The sequence below is a fragment of the Paramormyrops kingsleyae genome, chromosome 8, assembly GCF_048594095.1.
Source record: "Paramormyrops kingsleyae isolate MSU_618 chromosome 8, PKINGS_0.4, whole genome shotgun sequence".
NCBI lineage: Eukaryota > Metazoa > Chordata > Actinopteri > Osteoglossiformes > Mormyridae > Paramormyrops > Paramormyrops kingsleyae.
Window position 1 is genome coordinate 11587616 of NC_132804.1, and position 19052 is coordinate 11606667.

Genomic DNA, 19052 nt, shown 5'->3' on the forward strand with positions numbered 1-19052 from the left:
TTCCACATCATAAAACCCAAACTTATCACACAGACAAAGTGAATACAGCTTTCAAGTTAATAGTGAATAATTTGGCCTGAAAATACCTTTTGAAGTGATATTAATAGATGAATAAGAGGAAATGTACTATTTCCGAAGGACATGAATTATCAAACTTTGTATGCACTACTAAAGAGAGAAGGAGAAGACCCACAAAAGAGTGTCTATGACATGATAGTCAGGGAAAGTATATAGGGGGTCAGTTTGCCTACAACCGGGCCTAATTGTTTTCTTCCTTTGTTTGCTGTTCTTCGATCCTCAATTGACGGAAATTTGAGTTTATGTCAGTGCTTACACAGACCTTCCTCAGCCTTTGATGTCTGCAGAAGAAATGGCTAAGTGCACCAACATACCCTACATACACTGCAGGCATCAAGTTCAGTACGATAAAAATCTTAGTACCGAATAAAACAATGACAAACTAAAACTATTTCAGTGCATCCAAGGAGTGTTTTATTGTCAGTGGTAATGCCCAACACTGTAGCAGAAGGTTGGGAGTTCCTTAGCAGCGTGGGGGAATCACTGTCTGGGAAGATGGTCTGTCACATAAAGCGCAGGATCCCAGGTTCGATCAGCAGGTTCGTTTTCCACTGCAGGATTTTCACATTTCTCCTGCCCTTTCCTATGTCGTTGGTGCCAACATGCACCACAACCACTGGATCCACCCCGGCTGGGACCAAAAGCTTGTCCACACGATTCAGAAGCTCCCTTACCTGGGCACCAGACAGGACCCTCCATCACGTGTGCACCCATACTGTAACTGTCTACACCTCTAATAACTGAATCCCATCTACCACAACCTCCCTCTTCCTGGGGGGAGGGGGCTCCTCAGTGCCCAAGGGCCCACCTGCCTCCCCAGTCTCTGGAACTGGAAACACCTGAAAGCGATTTGACACTGCTGGTGCCTCTGTAAAGTGTGTACGCCCTTTCTTACATCTATGACCTACGGTCACCCAGCTCTCTCAACCTCCCTGTTCCTCATTCTCCCCCCTTCCGCTTGTGGTGTGCACACCGTCTCCCTAAAAGACGTATTAACTTAATCTTCTAACTCTGCGTTGTGTCGGATGAGAGCCAGTTGCTCCTCAAGGTCACGAACCTTGACCATGAGTGAGTCCACCAGCTGACATTGTTGGGATTATTATTATTACTATGATGATGTCTGGGTACTTGTATCACCCCATGAAAATCATTGGTCACCCCTTGGCCATCCCATTGAATGTCTGCTGCCACCCCTGCTTCCATAATTTGATATTTCGTTGGCAGTGCTGGGAGGGGCTGCATGCTTTGTATAAAGGATGAACTGAACATATCATATTTACATATCTTTAGAAGTACGGTTGCTTATGAAGTTACAGCCATTCCAGAAAAGCCTGTTTTCAGCTGTAATCTTCGTATGGTATCATTCAACAGAGACGAACCCCAGATTAACCAGTAATCAGGGACTGCTACTATAGTTGTGCAATTGGGCACACTAAGTTAGACACCAGAAAGCAATTATGCTGACTTTCACACCAGCGTGTTTGGGACCCACGTTAATCAGATCATAACATCGCCATCTACTGACCAAAAAAGGAAACACAATTGAAAATCAGCCCCGTGGCCAAAATTGCTCTTCCTTCCTATACTCAGATCCATCACCCCTCCACCTTGCAATTCACCGATTATTTGTTACTTATGTTTTTTAAAATGTACTCAGCCACTTGCCAAGTTACACGGCATATAGCTTCACTTAAAGTGGAAGATTTTCCTCAAGGTGGAATGGCTTTCACTGCTTTATGAGCAGGTATATAAATATAAATTATACCAATTTCTGTGGAAAAAAAAAAGTACAAAAATATCAGAATTTTAAGAGGTATTATAAAGGGTGATCATTATAAAGGGTCTTTGACATTTGCTTTAGGGGGAAAAGGGTTTGAGATGACATGGTGCATGATATGTATGATTTTTTTTTCCCTTCCCTTCAAAAAATCCACAACAGACTTTTTAAAAATCATTCAACTGCATTTATTGGAACAGACAAGACAGAAAGGATGGTCTCTTTATGGAAAGAGACCATCCTTGCATCCTTTCAGATAATGGACAAAAAAATCAGTGAGTTTTTGGTCACAGCTCTTTCAGTCACTGACTGAACCTCCCATGTTCTGATTAATCCTATTTTGTGATGTTCTGAGCCATTAAATCTACACATTTTGGCTTTGTTGCAATAATACTGAATAGCTTGGATAAAAATTTAAATCAGTGTTGATTAGAGTGACCATGCAGTCCAACGAGATTGACTCCTGGTCCAGTCAGTCCTCTTGAGCTTTTGCACATTGAATGAATGACACTGATTGAGCTTCACTGGCTACATAAGTTCACACTTACAAGTAAATTGTCTTGACCTGGTTCTTACATTGACATAACCAGAGAATGGATGGAAAACAGTGACACGAATCAACAAAGAAAAAAAAGACAAAACATAAATGAGCACAATGCCACAGCGGCCGTTGCGTTTAGTGGGTATCCTTTTCCTACTCTGCCACTTAAGGGATAACAGTTTTCATGGAAATGCTCGAGACCGTCTCACTGCCATCAGAACACAGGAAAACATCAGCCCTGGTTTTCTTCTCAGGACTCTGGTCAAGGAGATCTGGTTAGGTTACATCTGCATCGATGCAGTGTGAACAAACAGTGGGAGCAAAATGGACACATGTATACAAGGATGTGTAGATACATTGTTTTGAAACAGCTGTTTCTGGGAGACATTATCAAAAATAGTTGGACATGACACATCATTCCCAACAAAACAAACTAAATAACGTCCATACGGCTAAGAAGGGTGGCAGCTGTCCCATGGCGGGTAACTGGTCAAGGGCTTGACAAGCAACTGCTGGGCTTGCTGCGTGGCAAGGGGTAGGTAACTATAATAGCCAAACAGGTCCAGCTTTCAAGCTCACAGGCCAACAGATACGAAAGACCTACTTCTCACTTGTCATTACATTGGGACAGAAACAAAACTGACTATATATTTGCTCTGAGTTGCATTATAAATATAGATTTCAAAGTAAAACATTTCAAGTTGCAGGATGAAAGAAATATATTACATTAAACATTTTTATTCTTTGTATTTTCACTTTTTCTATGTACTAAACTATTTACTAAAATTGCAGCAACTGTCACTTTGTTTTTTTTTTTTAAGGGACTTTAAATCAAAATTCATTCAACTGTATTAGCATTCCTCCTGTGATTTATACAGGAAGCTGAAAAGATTGCCTTAGTATGGATTTGGCTTCCACTGTAGATATCATTACCCAACCTTGAGCGGAACACTGAACAACCCTGCAACTTGATACAATTCAGACTTGGATGGACGTAATAAAGACGGAAGTTTGAGAAAACCTGATTGGACCATTTAGGGAAATGACACAGGATCATTTCAGCTACAGGAGAATAAGCCTCTTTTGTTAAACCCAAGGCTCCTTTGCAATGCAGTCTTTATCACAGCCAAAGACGTGCATGACTGAGACTGGCACTCCAGTAGGGTAGGGATGTGCTGTCCTGCAGTCATGTCTTTGGCTGCTGGTGATGTGTTAGTGCCCACCTATGCTTTGGTTTCCTCCAGATGCCCAGTGCATAATGATGAAGGATATGCTGATCACTATAAGCAAGAGTCCTGCAGCTGCGAAACAGGCAGCCTGACGTCGAAAGGAGAGAATAAATGAGAAAACATGTGATTAATTATGCATTGCAACTGTTATGTGCCCCGTCTTATTTTTTCATTTTTCCCCTTTTCTCCGAGATTGGTTCTGAGGTGGAGGTAGAGTGAGCCGTAGGCTGATTGGCTAATTGCACCAGACTGACTGAGGACCTGATAAAAGACTATTTTTTTCTTCTATTGTTTTTATGTTTACTTTGTCTCTCTGCAGACAGTTTGGTTATAATTTTGTTACTTTCGTTTGTTAATAGGTAGGCTGCATTTTTTGCCTGGTTTACTGACTTTTGCCATTTTATTTTCTTTGTTCTTTGCATCCCTACAGAACGGTGAGTTTTGTCAGCTAGCTTAGATAGTCAGAGTAGGGAAGGTAGTAGTCTGGAATATTTTACTTTCTTTCGTATTGTAAAATGAAATGCGAGTTAGGGAAGTTCTTTTACAAGCAGAATAATAATAATAATAATAATAATACATTTTATTTATACTGCACTTTACATTACCAAAAATCTCAAATGTGTTGGTTGGTTCCCCATCCTGATTGGGTAGTTATTTATTCCGGGGTTGATTTAGATTTCTTGTGTAGAATGGGGTGCTTTAATAAATTGCTTTCTTGCATTGGCCATGCATCTTTGCACAGTGTTAGAATGAAAATGTACATTTCTTATCATATTAATTGTGTGAATGTAGGCAAACAGTTTATCAGCTTTGACGCAGAGACCTGTTAGAACAGGACATCTTCTGTGACTCTGTAAGATTGTGAAAAAGGAACAATCACCCTGGGAGTGGAAATAGACTCTGTCGATACATCAAGGGGGCTCATTCTGAGGAATGCAAGGTCCTGTGTTTAACCCCTTCGCAAGAAGCACAAACAGCATTATAGCTTTAGGATACTCCCCATTGTAACCACTCCCCTTCTGTATAAATAAAGAAGCCAAGGGACCGCCCTGTGTGACACTGAACTGAGGCGCAGATACTGTCTGTTGCATCTAAGTGAGTGGGCACCCTTGCGCAAGTAAAAGATAGGAAGCGTGCTGTCTCTTTATTCCTGAGTCCGAGAAGTGCAGAGTGTGGAGTGAGAAGCCAGTACGCTTTCTCCACATAGGTATTAAAGGGGTCAAAGCTTCGGCGCTTTCCCCAACACACAGTCTTTTCATTTTTGACAGCTTATTATTTTGGGCCTTGATTTTGGGTCATAACCACAAGCAAGTACTGCTCTTGGGGAAGAGGATGTACCTGAATCTTTGGTCTGGAGTTCAGTGCTTCCAAATTCTCAGGGACAATTCTTATGTAGAATATTCCTGGAAGTATGAAGATCAGGGTGGGCGCTGATGTGGCTCCTGGAAAGAAAGGGACATGGGACTCTTTGGTCAGGTCAGGAGGGTCATCAGTCTGAATAAACATCCATCAGTTCATGAAAACCTTTCTAGATGCGTTTCAGCTTGGTGTTTGGAAACCTGATGAGCAGCTAAAACTGACCAATGACTCCAAAGATGTCTTTGATGTTGGGTATGGAGATGACCAGGATGTTGACAAAGACCAGCAGGCCAAATGCAACACTGATGTGACGCACCCAATTGAAAGGCTTGTCATGAAAAAAGATTTGGAGCAGGGCTCTCCGGATCTGTGGAGAAGTACAGCAAAGAATGTCAATACCGCAACCTTGTGATGTCATACTGTACACACTCGAGGTGAGGGGGGGGGGGGGGGCGGGGCCTTACGGGGAAGATGACCACGGGCACTGTGAGGGTCACAGCCATGAGCACAGCCAAACGCACACACAGAATCAGGTGGTCTGCACTGTCTCCCTTGTAGGTATGGAGGAACTCCGAGCCCACCTTATCTATGCACAAAATCAACCAAACTAAGTTATTAGAAAGTCCAAAACCAGAGCATCTCTGTCATCTTACAGGTTCTCTAAGCACCCATTATGCTGCCATTTGCATAGGGCTACATAATGAGTTTATAATGCCTTTCCCTTCTGCTTACCATAGAAGGTGAGGTAGCCAAAGACAGCTGTTAGAAGGTACATGACAAACATTGCTAAGACGGAGATGTTAGCAACTCTCTGCATGCGCTTCATCGTCGGCCTGGTGAAGAAAGGCAGAGATGGAGAGATGCAGAACTCCTTGGTGACTGATATTCATGTAATTTGATGCCATTATAGTATGTAAGTAAATTGTATTGGTTTTCATAGAAAACAAAAGTGAAACTGTTTAATGAAGACAACAATTAAAAGGGATTAATTTTTATACTAAATTGCCATGAGAAGCACTTCTAGAAGTGTGATTTTCTCTTAATTTCACTTTTTTTTGTTAGATATCCCAGATCTAGTGTTAGGTAAACTTCCCCTGTCATCCCCAGCTCTTTGAAACCTATCAGTATTAAAATGAGGTCGGTTTGTTTGATGGACTCACTTCCGGAGTTCCATGTAGATGGGCAGAACCTCTGGGTGGCAAACAAAGGCAAACGCCACAATTGGAATGGCGTACGCTGTCTGTAACCCAAACACATGGGGGTAAGGACACTAATTCAGTAGGTACTCCAGGACCTGCATGCATCCTCAAAGCATCACAACATCATAAACTGTCTGACCCTTGAGTTATACGTGATGAGTTTGGCCTCGCACACATCGTCTTCACTGGTGCTGTTGACCATAACTGTTAAGGGCTGGGTCAGGTTGTGATCTTCTAAAGGACATCCGACATTAAACTTTTTGTAGATCACCTATAAAATAAGAAACAAAATACTGTAATGACACAGAGTCCCAATACCATTTCCTTCATTTCCCTTTGCATTCTAATATTAACAGAATAGAACATGAAATGCTTGTAATGTGTTTGTAAAAATGGGACAAATTCACAAACAAAGTAAACAGTTTTTGAACCATGATGAATTTATGCACTCATTCATGCAAGTTGGGCTATGTACGTTTTGGATTACATTTACAGCATTTGGCAGACGCCCTTAGCCAGAGCGACTTACAATGACTCTACAATGAATTTTTCCCGATACTAGTTCAATAAAACCAAGGCTATGAATACCAACGATCTAATACTCTGTTGGGAAAGTGCGTTTTTTTTTTTATAAAAGGAAAAAAAACTGAGTATAATGCCAGAAGTGGTAATTCAGGTATTTCTGGAAAAGGTGTGTTTTAAGTCGTCTTTTGAAGACATTCAGTGACTCAGCTGTTCGAGATCTAGGGGGAGTTCATTCCACCAACTTGGTGCCAGAACAGAGAAGAGCCGAGAGGTGTTTCTTCCTTGTGCCTTGAGGGGTGGTGGGACCAGTCGAGCAGTGCTGGACGATCGGAGAGATCGTGGTGCAGTGCGGGGTGTGATGATCAGAACTACTATAACGCCAGTCATGAAACATGAATTGTCATGCCGAAAACCTTTCAGAATGGCATTTTTTAAATACCTTGAAGAAAGGATGCCTGCACAGAATTTCCACAGCACCGTGCCTTATGTTTCTATTTTGCTCAAACCACTTTTCGAAAGAACAGGAATGCTACAAAAGAGTGTCTGGTCATCAAAATGTATAGCAAACAAGACGGTAACTCTTTAGAAGTGAGATTCAGCCATGGAAGATACACAGGGTCACTGTGCCTGAAAGAAGGAGTATTGGTTTGTTTTGTTCCTTTGTTTGTTTGTCTTCAGTCTTCAATACACGGAAATCTGAGTTAATTCCAGTGCTTACACAGGCCTTCCTTGGCTTTTGATGTCCAAAAATGAAATGGTTAGCGTAATTTCCCCCTAATACCCCCTCCCCCTACTTACAGAGATAAGGAAGAACACCATGCATGTCAAGGAGAGTCCACTAGTGTAGCCAAGGTATCCTGTAGTTTCATGAGGATAAAAACAACAGAAAAAAATATGAATTAACATCATTGAGTTCAGGGAATGTTTTAATACCAGCTTGTCAGCAGTAACACTCAACACTGACACAGAAGATTGGGAGTTCCATGTGAGAAGCAACCAATGTAGGGGGAGAAGAATCATGAACTCACCAAGCTGCCGCATGAGAGCAAGAGGCAGGATAATTATCAGGCTGGCAATGATAACCAGGTATTTGCCGTTCAGATACCACTCTCTGGGAACAAGACAGACAGTGCATCAGGCAAAGAACCACTATATCCTAAATCATGCTGGACCACTCTCATTGGCTTTTATTGAAATATCACAGTAGCATGAGAATAGTGTTCAGCTTGTAAGCAAGGTTGGTCAATGTCACAATATAATAGCATGAGATCAAAGTTAGTATCACACTATATTGCCAAAAGTATTGGGACACCTGCCTTTACACACACATGAATTTTATTGACATCCCATTCTTAATACATAGGCTCTAATACGGAGTTGGCCCACCCTTTGCAGCTATAACAGCTTCAGCTCTTCTGAGAAGGCTGTCCATACGGTTTAGGAGAGTGTTTATGGAAATTTTTGACCAGCCTTCCAGGAGAGCATTTGTGAGATCAGGCACTGATGTTGGATGAGAAGTCCTGGCTCTCAGTCTCCACTCTACTACATCCCAAAGGTGTTCTATTGGTTGAGGTCAGGGATCTGTGCAGGCCAGTCAAGTTCCTCCACACCAGACTCACTCATTCATGTCCTTATGGACCTTGCTTAGTGCACTGGTGCGCAGTCATGTTGGATCAGGAAGGGGCCATCCCCAAACTGTTCCCACAAAGTTGGGAACATGAAATTGTCCCAAATGGCCTCCAATGCTGCAGCATTAAGGAACTAAGGGGTCAAGCCCAACCCCTGAAAAACAACCCCACACCATAATCCCCCCTCCACCAAACATTACACTTGGTACAATGCAGTCAGGCAAGTACCGTTCTCCTGGCAACCACCAAATCCAGACCCGTCCATTGCATTGCCAGAGAAGCATGATTCATCATTCCAGAGAACACATCTCCACTGCTCTAGAGTCCAGTGGCGGGGTGCTTTACACCACGGCATCTGGTGCTTTGCATTGTACTTGGTAATGTACAGCTGCTCGGCCATGGAAACCCATTCCATGAAGTTCTCTACGCACTGTTCTTGAGCTAATCTGAAAGCCACATGAAGTTTGGAGGTCTGTAGCTATTGACTCTGCAGACAGTTGGCGACTGTGTGCCTCAGCATTCGATGTCCCCCCTCTGTAATTTTACGTGGCCTACCACTTCATGGCCGAGTTGCTGTTGTTCCCAGTTGCTTCCACTTTGTTCAAATACTACTAACAATTGACCCTGGAATATTTAGTGGAGAGGAAATTTCACAAATAGATTTATTGCACTGGTGGCATCCTATCATGTTACCACGCTTGAATTCACTGGGCTCCTGAGAGTGACCCATTCTTTTGGCAAATGTTTGCAGAAGCAGTCTGCATGCCTAGGTGCTTTGTTTTATATACCTGTGGCTATGGAAGTGATTGGAACACCTGAATTCAATGATTTGGAGCGGTTGTCCCAATACTTTTGGCAATATAGTGTATTAGGCTAGGTTGTTGGAAATAAATTAAACCGAGTAAAGTGAGTAAGAAAGAAAAATAAATTATGTAAAATGTAGGATTTTTGCATTTCGGGATTATTAAAGGCAAACCTATTGCTTAGTCACTACCATAGACCCACTGGGCCAGTCTGGTCCAGCACTCACCCAGAGTTGGATGGGGCTCCCATAAAGTTTTGAATGACCAGCGGAAGCTCAGACTTCACAATGAAGAGGTAGCTGGACATGGCTTAAGACAAAAAGACCAACAGCTTTGAAAACCATAACAGAAATGGACTCTCCTTTCAGTATATATATTCCTGGCCTGATCTATGAATGTTGTCTACATGGATCTAACTTATTTCATGGATAATGTGCATGGTTTTCAGGCTTGCCATCACATCACAGCACAACACGGAGCATCCAGTGTTGGTCACATGACTCTATGATGTTTTCAGAACGAGTGTGTCTGGTTTTTCCCCCGGTGCAGGTTACCCTAAAGGGGAGCAGCATTATCTCCCTGCTCTGGAACAGTAACCTCACAGCCTCCTGGCAGTCGGGAGGCCAGATGCTCCTCCCACTTGTGCTGACTCACCTCCGATGTTGTGTATGGTGATGACACAAGCCGCCAGAACTTTCCCCGGAGCACCGAAGGCCCGATTGCCCAGCTGTTCATAGGAACGGATCCCTGCGAGTCAGATAAACCGTAGAATATGTGTTACTAACAAGTAATGGAAAAATGCACAGTAGATAGACTGTCAGTGGGAGAGGACCTTTTAAACCATGTATGTCATCTGCATGTGTCCAAATATAGCAGGACTTTATGCTTGAGGCACATAGCAGATAGATTAGCTGGTCATCTATGCTAATCTCATTAAATGAAGCCTGGCGGATCAGTGTGTGCATTTTACCCAGCCAGGTGGGGTCTGTGATATAATGCATGATATGAGCAGCTTACCTACAATACCGGCGCTTCTCAGGAGAAGGTGAATTGAGTAAGCAGACAAGGCGGCGATACTGGTCAGCAGAATCCTGAAGAGCACAGACAATCAAAATCTAAAAATGGCAGAAGTCTCATATTTTGTTTGGTGACTTATACTTAAGGTTAGAGCTGGGTAGGGGTTAAGATCTTCATGTTGGGGTTAGTTACCCCTATAGAAATGAATGGAAAATCCCTAAAAAGATATGATGACAATCCTGTGTGTGTGTGTGTGTGTGTGTGTGTGAGAGAGAGAGAGAGAGAGAGAGAGACAGAGAGACTTTCAGCTGATTTACTCACACGAAGAGGATGATGCCAGTGTTGGCCATGGCGTATGCCAAGCCCAGAATTCCACTACCCATGATGGCATTACTGAGGTTGAAGATGGACATTCCCAAAGAGGTCTTTCCAACAAACTGCATTTGGATAAAGAAACCAAATTTACAACAGGGAAATTATAACACACTTCTTGTGCTTTATTTTGCATAATTCTCAAAATGATCTCCTTTTACAGCATTCACCAAATATTCTGATCTATTCTGCGATATTGCTCTGCAGGGAAATATAACTCTTTCCTCTTTGTTTACAGGACACCTATACTCACGTCAGTAAACTGACTCTGGTTTTGCTCATCAGGCTTATGAGGCAGGAACTCCTCACGTTCTTCTGGAGTGGCTTTGGTATCATGAACCCTTGGCAAAACAGTCACATCTTCATCTGTACACCTATTCAATTTTAGTATTTCAAACGCATTTATTTACAACTTATGCCAATAAAAATAATACTACATTACTATGGCACAATCCTGTTTATTTTTATTCCATTTTATTTCATCACTAGGCCCAACTCACATAGTTTCAATGGTCACATGCTCAGGGTAATGGACGCCATTCGAAGGCTTTTCCAATTCCATGATGTTGCTACTGAGACCAATCAGGTCCTCTGATACAAATTTCCCTGGCAGGAGGGTTTCCTGGCTCTGAAGGAAACCTAGATGGTCTCAGACCTGGTGGGGCTGCAAAGAAAACCAAGAAAAACATGATCTCAGCCAATTTTTGGTCAATATAGTTCTAACATCTTGAAGAAATTCAAAAATATGGAACTTACAGATGTGGATAGAACAAACATATCGCTTGAATGATTTACAGCAAAAGTCTATGACATTACACAAAATAAACTAAAACTTACTATAAAATCTATGATGTGCATTGGAATTGAAAGAAATTACCCAATCATATTATAATATAACGCTTATTTTGACTTGCTCCCTGGTCACAGGAAGGGTCATATATTCATAGTTTTTTCATCACAAAGAATGCCTGCCTCTCTGAAGCACAGTACATAATACAAACACAGTAGAGTCTCGGTCATTTCAGGACACTGGAGATATTTTTGGCAAGAAAAGAAGCAGAGCTGTTTAAGAAAATACATGTCCCTTTTGGCAGAACTACAGAGGTCTGGTAGTGTGAGTTGTTTGCCTGCCTAATCACTGCAGAGCAGGGGGGGGTAGGGCTGCAATAAAGGATGATCCAGGAGCCTTTTGTGTATCGCATGTGCTGTAACGACGGGTGAGTCACCATTTCTCCACAAAATGCCACGCTGCTACAGTGCCCCAGCAAATCTGCCACTTCCTGTTCTCTAGTGTAACACGTCACATCTCCTCTGAAGAACACACTGAACATAGGATTCTATGAAGTCTCCATGAAAATCCCCCCACCCCCCCAGCCAAACAAGCTGTTGAATTTTCCAAGCACTAAGTCACAAATTTATCCCTTCTGTGTATTTTAGTGCAATATGAAAGTTTTCAAGTTTTACTTATGAGTTTATTGCTAGGGACTCAACTGATTGACCTAATGGACTTAAGGAATTACTATTGTTTTGACTGGCGCCGAGGGTGGGGGGGGGGCTGGCTGGCGAATATCGACTGGACATTCTTATTTTTCCAATAACAAAATCTTTTTTGTGGAGTTTCTTCTGGAGAATTTTACAGCGTTCACACCTCACTGAAAATATGACTCACTCATGACTAGTGTTCCCACACAATATTCTACTGTTTGCATTTCCAGAGCATTAAAAAACAGCAGAATTCAACCATGACCTTAGAATTTAACCACATGGGCAACATCCTATTGTTATTAAGAGCCACAGCTGAAACGGGTACGGAGGTTACAGAGTCTCATTTTAATGTCACCAGCCGAGACGTGACTCCTCTCTCTTTTCAAACACTGCTGAAATATGCTTGTAAGAAAAAGAGCAGCAAGACATTTTAGGCCTGAATTCCTGTCACTGATTTCATGTCAGTAAATTACTACTTGCTAATACTGCTCGGCCATTTACTTTGTAGGTTAATGACGAATTTTTATATGGGGCCTCAGTCATCAGTAATTACTGAATAAAGTGTGATTGAGAAAAAGAAGTAAACCAGCAAAAAACCAAAAACTTTTCATGGAAACAGGAGATCACATCTACTCTGTCACACCAGAAAGCTAAATATTTAACACATCTTAAAGCTTTTAACATTTGGCATTAGAACATGTGCTCTGCATGTCTGATAAGAGCCATGATGTTGATAATGGAGTACCCCAGTCTGCATTTCTATATTACACAGCCGAAAGCATATTAATACAAACCGGAGTAGACGTACAAAACCTACAGTCTGTTCACTCATCTCCAGATGCACAAACATCTACAATCTTGGTGTCATTTTCAGTGGTAGCAGCGTCTAACTGAGACCAGATTGTTTGAACATTGTCAGTTTTGAAGCCCTGAATTTATTGGTGCTCTTACACTGTCAAATGTTTCAGATCAGACGCCAGGAGAAACACCCGTTTTAAAATGTTGCAAGTAAATCGCTACTTAAAAGGAGAAAAAGATACCTGATCCAAAATGAACATTAGTAGCATCTGTAACAAAGAGATGGCTAGGAGGAACTTATAAAAGACTGACATACATGCACATTATACAGCCTACTGTCTGATGCAATACTTCCTTACTATTCGCCGATACCAGTTAAGCCAGATCCCACTGGCAAACAGAGACTCTGAAAACTCATTCTTGGATCAACTTACCCTTTCAGCTGGGCTTGGACCCGGATTTGTGACTTTTTCATGTATTCTTAATAACTTGTAACTCCTCCAGCCACATTACAGTGACTGTACTGATCTCCAGCGACGTTAAATTATTAAATTTTTCCTTATTGTCCGAAGCGTACACACACCCACATGCATTCCCGAGGGGAAGCGTGAAAGTGAGATTAAGGCATACGCTTGAGAGAGACAGACAGAGTGTGTGTTAGAGTGAGAGAGAGAGGGAGAGAGAGAGAGAGAGAGGGAGTGAAGAGCTGCATTTTTCTTAACTCCTTTTCTCCCAATGGATCTATGTGATTTTTAAGTATTGTGCTATTCTAACTCGTAAAAATTTTGGAATCTTAGCTAAACAGCTGAAAAGTGATGTACATCTAAAAGGATGAAGGGTCCCTCAAATACAATGTATCCCCAAATGGCACGACGTAAGTCAAAGTCACCCAAAAAAAATATTAAAGACAATTTGATTTAAACAAAGAAGCAGACAATTTGTTGTGTCGCTTCAGGGATTATTTACAAAGACAGCTGGGCGTTTGAGACTAGGTGGGTGATTAGAGTCTCTGAGTAGGTAATTAGCTTAAGAGATCAGTTCTTTTTAAGGGTGGTCACATAGGCAGAAGCAAAATGACGGAAGGATGGCCAAACTCCTACCTTACCAGAACACAGCATGTCTTTACTTGGCCCGAATTAGGAAAGTATGATTCTGGGTTGTTCTATTACATTATAAATCAGACACCATCTCTTTCCCAGCTAATCATCCTGTAAACAGATTTTAGCACTTTTTTTTTAGCTGTGGTCCATGTGTTTTGGGATTATTTCACTTTTTCAAGTAGAGGGTGAACTATCTTGCAGTTTACCATCATGCTCATTTATATGTTTTTTCCACACGCTCACTCACCCCTCAGTAAAAGTACATTCTGCGCTCATTAAATCCTAAGCACATGTCAGCTCTGTAATCCGGAGTCTCCCAGGCACCATGCTATGTGTCCGATCTAACACTTGGGAGCCACAGGACAGGACAGCCTGAGTAGACAGTAAGCTGTATTGCGCTACGTCACAGTGTCACATAAGCCAAAGATTCCTGCAAAATACACCCATCTAATCAAACTGCATAACTAAATATAGGAAGAAATAAACAGCACACCATTCCCAAAGCCTCCACACCAATTTTCCACCCTCACACATAAAAAAAATTAGGCTAAATTGCTCCATGATGAGAGCAGTCTGGCCCTTACGCAGTGCACAGTGTACACAGCCTGTTTGGTTGTGGGGCGTGAGCTTAGTCCCTGTTTATTTTAGCAGGGGCTGCTTCCTTAACACACCCTGGTCCCCCTGTGTCTGGTTTGTCTCAACCCAAGACTCCTGTTCTCTGCTTAAGCACTAGGGCCTCTGTACCACGTCACTGGAGGTGGGGGCGGGGGCTATGTGTTTGTAAACTGGATGGGAATAATCCTTCCATTTGCCCGTTTGCTAGATAATACATGTATCAGTTCATTAAATGTTGGTCTGTAAGAGGAGCTGTGTTACGAGGGCCCAGGAAGCGTTGAGCACCCTGAATACTATCATTAAAAATAAAAAGTATGTCTGCAGCTCGTTATGTTGGAGAACAAAGCTGTCAATCGGACCTATAAAAATCAAGAAATATCACTCGAATAAGTATTACCTGAAAAAAAAATTATGGATATATCCACATTGGATATGTATGATCTCTGGGGTCAGATGAGGTAGCGTGACCACAGACACTCAGAGCTGTTCTAGTGCACACAGTCTCCGTTCTGAAGACAATTAGTTCATTTAGGGGAATAATTAAGTCAATTACTTACTTAAACACTTGGATGAGAAAAACTCCTACATACATAATTACCAGTGAGGAGCATGTGCTCATAGAGACAGCGCTAGCCTGCACTTTTTAGCTGTGGTCCACACACAGCGATCCAGACAGCAAGCAGCCACGCTGGATAACCTCAGGCATGCGTTCCCCAGTAAACACACATGGCTTGTATAAATTCTGTACAGTGGCTGCCCAACTGTCATTCAGCCACCAGGGCTGGAATCACTTTAAGGAACCATCTCCACATCGAACCCTTGATAAGCTCCCCTATCTAACAACTCATTGCTAACCTCCTCCACACCACAGTGACTCAGCTTTTACCAAAATTTACCATTTTTTTTTCTTCTTGATCCCTTAAAAATTGCAATGAAAATGCACCCCCTGGTGGCAGGTCTTTGTAATTAACTGTAAAGTACAGAAATTGTCAGAGGCATATCCCTGCAGCCAGGAGCTTAATGTTGAGTGGGAGTGGCAATGTCGAGTGGGAGGGGCAATGTCAGAGGGGTTTATATGGAGGGACCTGCTATCATCTGATACCCTGACCCTCACTATAAATCCCTCCTACCCCTCGTCATAAAGCCCTCCTACTCAACACTGGCCTCCCCAACTCGACACTCTGCTCCCGGCTGCAGAAATATATACAGTGGTACCTCAGTTCTCGAACTCATTAGAACTCGAATTTCGAACCAACCAATTTGAAAAAAAATTATCTAAAGCTCGTTCTGAATCTCAGAAGTTATACCGTGAACGCCGACGTAAGATAACTTGTATGCGCGGGGAAATGAGTCACGCGGCACGTCTCTCAGCGGAAACAAAAAGTAACGCTTCAGTTTCAGCCTTGCATTCGCTGCGATAGCATCGTGCATGTTCACACTAGCTGAATACATATATTTAAACAGTAAAAATACATTTAGACAATGATACAGTGACAGTAATTATTATATAATAAAATACATTTAAAAATAAAGATTTCTTATTCATTATTTTAATATTAATAATAAACCATTAATACATTTAATTATAATAATTTTGTCGTGCCAAGTGGGGACGGAACGAAGACAAAGGCGCAGACGTCAGGGTATCGGGGAATACAGGGTTTAATTACAGGTAAGGCAGGCAAAACGCAGACGGACAATACAATGACCGAACTAGGGAAACAAACTGAAACGCAGAGGAAATACAGAGGACTAATGACAACCAGAAACAGCTGATCACACGGGGTTAACGAGGGGGCGTGGCACACGGAAGGAGCGGAGGATTGGGGCAGGACACATTTGTTTTTTTTAACTTTACCCATTGTTTGCATACATTTATTTTCTTACTTTACAAATTACTGTTTTGATAAATGTGCTTAGATGTGTTTAGTACAGTAGGCTATATGCTCTTCTTGTTTTATCCGGTTCATTTTGTGTTTAAATGCTAAAAAAAAACATATTTAGGTGTAATTTTTTGGGGGGCCAGGAACCAATTAATTGGTTTTCCATTATTTCTTGTGGGGAAAATTCAATTAGAACTCGAACTTTTTAGGGTTCGATCCGGAGTTCTGAACGGATTAAGTTTGAGTTCTGAGGTACCACTGTACATGAAAATTGTCAGAGTGTGTAGAGGAGAGAGACAGGTGCTATTGATGGGCCTGCCAAGAGAATAATAAGTAGAAACCTAGAGATATTGGAAAGAAATATGACAGACAGACAGACAGACAGATAGATAGATAGATAGATAGATAGATAGATAGATAGATAGATAGATAGATAGATCGGTCCAGCATGTTCAATGTACAGAAAGGTGCAAAAAGTTTGTGAACTTGTGAGCTGTTACATTTCAGGGACTAATTCAGGAGAAAATGCTCCGGCAATGACATGTGCACATTTCAAATACAGTAAACTATGCTTTTAGAAGCTTATTACAATAATTCGCTCAATAATTGCATAATATGGCTTGTGCAATAAAGTATGATTATAACTATAACTATGATTCCTCTCAAACCGAATGCCATAATAATCAAGCAGGGACGGATTATGGGTTGTGTGGGCCCCTGGGCAAAACGTTCGCGAGGGCCTCCCCCCACCACCACCACCACCACCACTAGCACCACCACCACCACCACCACAACCACCACAATTCAAGGGCCCTTGGCAGCCAAACGCCCTCCCTCCATGTTTCCATCAGAGGCCCTTGTAGGCAGACGATCAAAGAATGTAGGCCCTCTAAAATAGATAAACGAAAATACATTGTTGATAAGCGTTGCAAATTGTTTTGGGCTAGGGGCCCCACGGGCCCCCTGCACCCCAAGGGCCACTGGGCAGCGGCCCCGCTGGCCCGGTCCGTAATCCGTCCCTGTAATCAAGGGCTACTTTGTGTGAATGTGGGGTCAAGCACAAGCTCTGCGCGTGACCTAATGACTGCTTTCTGAAAATGACCCAAAACATTAAATCCACATTGCAATTTCTAAGTATTAACACTGGTTGTGAGCTGCACCTATCGGTCCCAGAATTATTTCTCAGGGTTAATTGCAAGTTAAAATGTGAGTGTAGTGCTCAGATCATACAATGATCAGCCCGCAGAAGCTGAACGTGTGACTCTTTTCTGTAGATGCTGGTAGGAAAGTGGTAGGAAATGACAGAATTAACGGATATTTTCATATATTATCCATATATACAGAAGGCATCATCTGAACCGTACCCCAGAATGCAAGAGCTATAAAACCTCAAACCTGTGCCGTTCAGATACGTGCTGTGGTCCAAAACACGCCCTCTTTATCTCTCACTCACACACAAAACTCACATTTGTCTGAATGTCATGGAGATGCAGATGTGTCGTGTGAAAGAACAAGAAACAACATTCTTTATTACGGCATCTCATAGCAGCCGCTCGAGTCGTTTTTTTTTTTTTTTACTAATTCTGTGAAGCATTAAACATTAAGTATAAACACGAAATTTCTTTGTCAAAGCCCTATTTAAACTTTCCATAGCCGTAGGATGAGATCCGTGTAAACTTTTCTGTGTCTAACGGGCTCGTCTGTAACAGTAATAACAATTCAAAAGAGCCAATTACCTGACGTGACACTTAATGTCCTTCAGTCAGATGTACAATTCAGTCACACAGTTACACAGGACATTTCAACATCTTCTAAAAAAATAAAGATTAAAAGGGTCTAGAATTCTTATCGCCATACAATTTTTGAAAAATCTCCTTTTCTGATAGGAACTGTTATTTCCCTTTACGACCCACGTGGCAAATGTAGTAAAGGATTCCTGGCAGATTAGTATGGTTTTTCCCCTCTTACCTTCGCACGGAAGTTTTAACTCGGCGGTCTAGAAGAGCCGATGGTCAGAGGTGTCGAGAATGAATTGAAATGAAATGAAGTTAAATGAAAATGAAATTCTTGTGTAAAATATGAACAGACGGAAGCAGGATGTAGAACGTGGATTGAAAAAAGTGAGCTAAAAAGCGCGGTGCCAAATGAAAAAGGGCAGTTCTTACAATGTGACACCACTTCTGGTATGATGTCACTAATTATAACTGGGAACACCCAGCCTCGCTTCCTCCGGCTCAGAATTCTCTGTGACGCTGACACACGCATCTCTTACCAACAGAAGATCGAAAGTGGCACAAACTTAAAGTGAAAAATGAGAATTGACAAGATAAAATAACATTATAATTCATTTAAAAATCCCAATCTTCACTCGGCTTTATTTTCCACAATATAGTCTGTTCCAGTGCCGGTCGAAGCCCATCTGGCGCCTTAGGCGAGCCCGTTTCACGATCACATCATTCGAATGTGTGCTTTTTCCAGTAAAATCAGATCGAGCTAAAAAAAAAAAAGTAAGTAATGTTTATGTGTATATAATAATTCACTTCATAATAAACATTACTTTTTGTTACTTTTTTTTTTTTTTAGCTCAATCTGATTTTACTGGACAAAGCACACATTCGAATGATGTTGTGTAAAATGAATTAG

At 41.8% G+C, this 19052-nt stretch overlaps 1 protein-coding gene across 3 annotated transcripts; it reads right to left on the reverse strand.

Annotated features, from left to right (window-relative positions):
- Positions 1-2019: 2019 nt before the first annotated feature.
- On the reverse strand, positions 2020-18597 carry LOC111856971 (sodium-coupled neutral amino acid transporter 3-like). Of its 3 annotated transcripts, none has more exons than XM_023837347.2 (16): positions 18378-18597; positions 11029-11192; positions 10782-10902; positions 10478-10593; positions 10157-10230; positions 9794-9886; positions 9367-9448; positions 7737-7819; positions 7507-7565; positions 6323-6454; positions 6145-6224; positions 5717-5817; positions 5449-5570; positions 5207-5351; positions 4964-5067; positions 2020-3713 (listed from the first exon to the last, which is right to left on the reverse strand). In XM_023837347.2, the coding sequence occupies exons 2-16, from the start codon at positions 11088-11090 to the stop codon at positions 3609-3611; spliced, it is 1479 nt and encodes a 492-aa protein (XP_023693115.1). In that variant the 5' UTR covers positions 11091-11192; positions 18378-18597; the 3' UTR covers positions 2020-3608. The 3 variants fall into 3 exon arrangements, with proteins under 3 accessions (XP_023693115.1, XP_023693116.1, XP_023693114.1); XM_023837348.2 differs by lacking the exon at positions 18378-18597 and adding an exon at positions 13246-13470 and having other exon boundaries at positions 10782-10869; XM_023837346.2 differs by lacking the exon at positions 18378-18597 and adding an exon at positions 13246-13470.
- Positions 18598-19052: the final 455 nt, after the last annotated feature.